Raw genomic sequence first — 6,000 nt, 5'->3', positions numbered from 1 at the left:
ACCGCGAAACAAAATTGTTAAATAATTTTTTTTTTAATATAATAGAACTGAGCGATGAAAATCCATTATAACGTATTCAAAAAATAGTTCGATGTGAGGTTTTCACTTGAGAGTTTACAAAACCGCGACACATGTTTCGGCCGTCACAATACTATTGTGACACAATACTACTGTGACGCCCGAAACTGCTATTGTATGGCGAAACACGTGTCGAGGTTTTGTAAACTGTCAGTATTGTGACGCGCGAAGATGCTATTAGCAGGTTTGTTCTAGCAAGAAATTTCGGATGGTTTGAAGCTAGTGTTATGGACTGGCCAACTGCGCATGTATGCCGTGAGACTGGTTGCAAATAGTTTGGGATTCATATCCTGCTAGAAAGCTTATTTGTGTTGATAAATGTCAATTGTCAAATTGTCATTTAAACTGACTTATTAGTTGGAAATTTGAAATTTATATTTTGTGCAGCGAAAAGTGAAGGTGAAAACCGATAAAAATGAACATATTGAATAGGCTTGAATAGTCATCGGCTTGGTCAAAATGGAAAAATTCAAAATAGAAGAAATGTTAAAATTGGAAAAAGAAAAGTTATAAATAAGAAAGAAGAGAAATGAATTATTAGAAACAAGAAATAATTTGCTCAGACAAATGAGCAAAAATAAGAATTCAGATGTTGATAAATATTCTGAATTCAATGTTAGTATGAGGGATTTAGTTTGATATCTTATGTCATACATAGGGTTCCTGTTATGTGATATTATATAGAAAGAAGTTATTAGTTTATGTGTTAGGACGAGTACTTACCGACCTGATTAACAGCCCGTTAAAATAATCAGTGCTGGGGCTGTGCTGTCTCTCTAGCAAATGACAGGATGTGGTGTCATTCTCAGCACCGATTATTTTAATTGACTCTTAATCCGGGCGGTAAAGTACCCACCCTTGAGCAAATTATATTTTTATACTGTTTTAAAAGTCATTCTTATTTTACCTGAATGGATGTTCATTTAACTTATGCCAAACAATGAAATGAACATCAACAAACAGAAATATTACAATTTTATTGCTATCTTAAAACTTGTCAAGCTGCAAAATTTCTGTGGTCTGCAGCATCTCTATTGATGTGATTATCTTCATCCTCTTCCTCATGGTAATGAAACAGCATTTCGATAAGTTCCTCATCATTGGATGATTCAGAATTATTTCCCCAATTTGATTCAGAGCTTGATGACTCTGATGACATTTCGGCTAATCCTACCTGTAATAATGGAGTTGAATAGTTGATGCTTAGTTGAAAATCACCAAATGCTTGCTTGATTTTCATTCAAAAACATAAAATCATTTTACTCACCTGAATTTCCAAACGCAAATATGAAAAAATTGACAGTTTTGAGGATTGCCATTCTATAAAAAACAAGATTTTTAAACCAATTATCAGGCCACTAAATATTTCTATTTGGGTTTCTCATTTCTTTAGTACATAACATAACCAACAAATCCATATTCCAAAATCATAACAAACGTGATATCGGATCACTCGATCACTCCGAATATTTGCGCATGTTACAAACTGAAAATCCTTACGAATTCCTCTGGACTACTTCGACAGTTCTCATACGGTTTGCAAACTGGATTTCTTCTTCGCTAGAACATGCGACTATTAGCACAGTATTTTGTATACAGAAATACTGTGCTATTAGTTCGAATCCTGGATTTGCTTTGCTAGAACGCCTATATTCGTATGCGCATGCTTCGTACGATTCCGTATCGTTTGAAATCGCTGCTAGAACAAACCTATTGTATAGCAAAACATGTGTTGCTGTTTTGTAAACTGTTAAGTGGAAATCTACATTAAAGTGTTTTTTCAATACGTCATGATGTTTTTGATTGAATGGAAATTTCAAAAAAAGGCACCTTCAACCTGTTATTCCATACCAATCATCAGTGTATTTTTGTAGGCTTCACTTCTAACTAAATATGTAATGTTCTTCACTCGACTATTTTTAATTTTGCCGCCAAAACGACTCCTCCACACGGAAATACCCCTACCACATTTTTCGGCCATATTGTAAAACGTATTTCCCACTTCCGTCTTGTCCATTTCGTCATCGAACCTCTTAGTTTCGTGAGTACTCCGTGTTAACTCCAATGACTTTTTTAAATAATATAAGTAAAAATGGATAACAGAAATAATATGTTACAATTATGTAGACTGTGTTTAGTTAAGGACGATGTTAATATTCCAATTTTTGAGGAACATGGTGATATTAGGCAAATTTTCCTGAAAATTAGTTCGTGTCTACCGGTTAAGGTAAGTTGGCGTTACCCCGCCATGTTGCAGTTTGATCTTGATAGTTGATATTCGACAGAATTTTTTATTTTTGACATCATTTCGTATGTTTACTAAACATTTTAATAATGTAATGTTCGACAGCTTACAACAAAAACTTTAAATATTGTTATTTAGATAGATTTTTCAGCCGTTAAGTAATTAATATAGGCGTTGGCTTTTCACAAAATTGGATTTTGTTATTTTACTTTTTTTTTTGTACTCATCTGTATGACATGAATGATAGTGGCATGAAGTTATATCAAAAAGTAATCATGGAGATTAATTTTGTTATAATGGGAAAAATATTTCGTTTAAAAATCAATATACAGGGTGGAGTGGGGGGTCGCGAGGGGATGTGACCTTCATTATGTTTATAGTACAAGCAATTGGAAACTGTTAACTGCGTTTCATTGTAGGTATATGGTTGTCAGTTTAATTCGTGCAGAAGTCCACCGCCATGGACAACAAAGAACTTTTGAACCATGTTTTGATTTTAAAGCTAACTTTAAGCATATCTGCCACTTCATAACTTTTTTTTTCTACTCTCAAAGACTCCGTCAAAGGCTGCCATCTTTACAAGCCTTTCCATTTGCTCCACCCAGTACAATTTCCCCTTTGAAGTCTGAAGTACAGCCTGTACAGTTGCGTTCAAGAGTATTCCATTGGCGTACTAAATTCAATTTCTCTTCATGATTTATTATGAAAATGTACATTTACAAAATCATTTTTATAATTTCTATTTTGAGATTTTTGTGATCTTGATTTGATGGAAGGATCTATTAAATTTTCTGTCGGTACTGAAATTTCCAGTGTACTGATTGGAAAACTATGCATTGCAAAGATTTTGTACTCATAGATCTATTATATAATATAAATATATGGTTTGGGGTAACATTTTAAAAGCATTAAATGAAGTGAAATTCTCAGTACGTCCAGTAGAGAAAAGAAAAAACAGACCAAAAATTTAATTTTATGAAGATCCCTTTCACAAACTTGTGTTTTCTTAAAAAAGTATGATTGACGATGCTATAAAATAAAGATTCTGGGAAATAAAGAGGTTAGTAATTGGGGATCTATTGATTTTGAAAAAATATAGAATATTCTCATTAAGGAAAACATTTTGAATAAGGAATTTTAACTCTGAACATCATTTTTATTACCCTTACTGAAATGCATCTCCATAGTAATCAGAAATACCAAATATATTTTTAGATAGTTTTGGAAAGTTTTGGAAAATGCCCAATGCTTGACAGCACAAAAATTTTATGTTTGTGTCTGTTTTCAATTGGGCAAATATTAATTTACAGGGTTTTTCGCAGAGTTTTTCCTACTATGAAATTTTCTGTAGCCCGATTCTCTGTACATTTTTTTCTTAATTCATTTTTAATTTAGATTTTTTTGTCTAAGTCATTCCTCCTTATCGAAATAGTACTTGATTGAACAACAGCAAAGTTTATTTACATGTTGAAATTGCTTTACATTGAAGTAGGCTCTTGAACCAATAAATACTGTACAGTTGAATTTACTGTTAGCTGTATATGGGAATTTGAAATACATTTTTAGAGCCAAATGCAAGTTGGTGTTCAACAGAAATGTGTGTTTGCTCTGTAAAATGAAAAATATTGATTTGCAGTCCAAACCATGATTAAACATTTCTGCAACAATGAACATTTATAATACTCAATTAACTGGTTTAGTGATTCAATAATTTCTACAAGAAAGGTTAGTTGGGTAACAATCAATTTTTCTTGAAAAAAAAAAACAATTGTTTTCTTGCGAATGTTTCGAATTTAATTAAATTCTTTTTCAGGACTTGAAAAAGACAATGAAAATCGAAACTTTGGCTAGAAAATAATAACTTTTCAGAGAAAACTTGATCCTGTTACTCAAATAACTGTTATTGATAAAAAATTTTATACTGTCTGTTTTTAATTATATATTTAGTATATATATATATATATATATATATATATATATATATATATATGTATATATATATATATATATACATATACATATATTTTGGTTGTGGATTATATATTCCTAGTGCACTAACTATAATTGGTTAAAATGCGTGCAAATCCATGATTTCTGAAATTTTGCTAAGCTACACTTGAGTCTATAATAATTTGGTGAAATCATGAGATCGTTGGTTGAGGGATTTTATCTGAAATTATTACACGAGCGTATTTGCTTCAAAGAAGTAACTTTCAGACACAAACTGGAAGAAAAAGCCCTCTGGAAACAGCTACTTTCATATAAACATTGAATTACACAAATGAAAAATACTTTCGCAACAAATTCCGTTTGTATTCTAAATACCTATTCAATATGGAATTGAATGAATATATTCACAATATAGTAAATGAATTAGGTAAAATTTCACTTACATGGGACACTGTCATCCTCACTGATTGTGTTCTTGGATGAATAAATAGCAATCAGTTTTTGATTATTACATTGTAAGGTCATGGAAAAACTCATAATCATTGATTGACACTAGATTACTTGTGAGAAGTCATAGGTTTCTTTATAGCAGATTAACCAGTTTGAGCCACATTAATTCACTCATATATTTTCTCTAATTGTTATAGGTATCACGAGAAGATAAATTGCCTAAAAAAATATGTGATGGATGTTCCTTTAAGTTAGATACCCTATATGAGTTTTGTAATACAAGTGCAAACGCGGAAAAACAATTGTTAACATGGTTAGGTGAAGCGGGCATGAATTCACAGATGGTAGATGGTACCATAACGGCGGTAACACAACAAATCAAACCTACAGACACATTCGTAAAGGAAGAAACAATTGAGCCTCCTGACATTCATAATGAGGACGATGATGATAAGGACTACATGTTCCAGCAAAAGTTTGAGGAGGTGGGTGTTTTTATTTTTATGTTGTATTGTGTTATTAATTTTATATTTTTCAGTCTGCATCAGCTGGGCCCTCTGCGACTGTAACCTCAAATGAGGAAGAGGAACCTCCTCCTAAAAGAGCTCGTAGAACAGCTGCTGTAAAAGCTGCAATCGCCTTGGACCATGACAGTGATGATGATGATGACGATTCAGGAGAACCAATGACCAAGGTAAACATCAAACTTCTATTTGATTGGGTTTTATCCTACTTTGGACTCTCCATATAATATAATTGTAATTGGTATTTATTCCTTTGAAATTTGAGGAATCTTTCACTACAGAAAAGATCTGCATTTTTCTGTAAATTTTGCCTTTTCAATGATCAACGGATCATACTCACAGGATTTTAGTAGTCACTTGAAAGTTCTTTGACTTTAGTACTAGAACTTGCAATGTATATAACAATAATTTCTTCTATACAAGTGAAGGTCATATTTTATTCTAAAATCAGTCGGATGTGAAATGAATTTTATTGTAGAACATTTTTTATAATATTTTAGAATATTTTTGCAATATACGAAGATTTCTTTATAGTCTTCCTCAAGTTATTTTCATTTTGAGAATTTAACTTTTTTCCCAACTATCAACTTCATCCATAATTTTATTTGAAGAAATTACCAGCTATCATAATGATAAAACTTTACTACAGTTTATAATATGCAAGTACAGACCAATATTAAAGTCACGCTTCAGATGTAAGGCAAAACTTAAAATTAATACACATACTTTCGTGGTATTGATCAGTGAAAAATT

At 31.8% G+C, this 6,000-nt stretch overlaps 1 protein-coding gene across 16 annotated transcripts in view; it reads left to right on the top strand.

The window, feature by feature from the left end:
• The first annotated feature begins 2,075 nt into the window (after positions 1-2,075).
• LOC111510822 (uncharacterized) overlaps positions 2,076-6,000 on the top strand; it is a 326,252-nt gene continuing 322,327 nt past the window's right edge. For 12 of the 16 annotated variants that reach the window (XM_074172258.1, XM_074172252.1, XM_074172253.1 and 9 more), the window contains exons 1-3: positions 2,078-2,305; positions 4,921-5,208; positions 5,262-5,417. In XM_074172258.1, the coding sequence (XP_074028359.1) occupies positions 2,171-2,305; positions 4,921-5,208; positions 5,262-5,417 (579 nt within the window). In that variant the 5' untranslated portion in view covers positions 2,078-2,170. Of the gene's footprint in view, positions 2,306-4,920; positions 5,209-5,261; positions 5,418-6,000 lie in introns of all 16 variants that reach the window. The other 4 variants (XM_074172248.1, XM_074172249.1, XM_023163765.2 and 1 more) reach the window with 3 other exon arrangements.

The sequence above is a fragment of the Leptinotarsa decemlineata genome, unplaced genomic scaffold (genome assembly GCF_025532065.1).
Source record: "Leptinotarsa decemlineata unplaced genomic scaffold, Ldec_3_MD MMD2_tig00000035_RagTag_RagTag, whole genome shotgun sequence".
Lineage (NCBI taxonomy): Eukaryota > Metazoa > Arthropoda > Insecta > Coleoptera > Chrysomelidae > Leptinotarsa > Leptinotarsa decemlineata.
The sequence above is the reverse complement of the archived record's forward strand: the minus strand, read 5'-3'. Positions and strand labels throughout refer to the sequence as shown.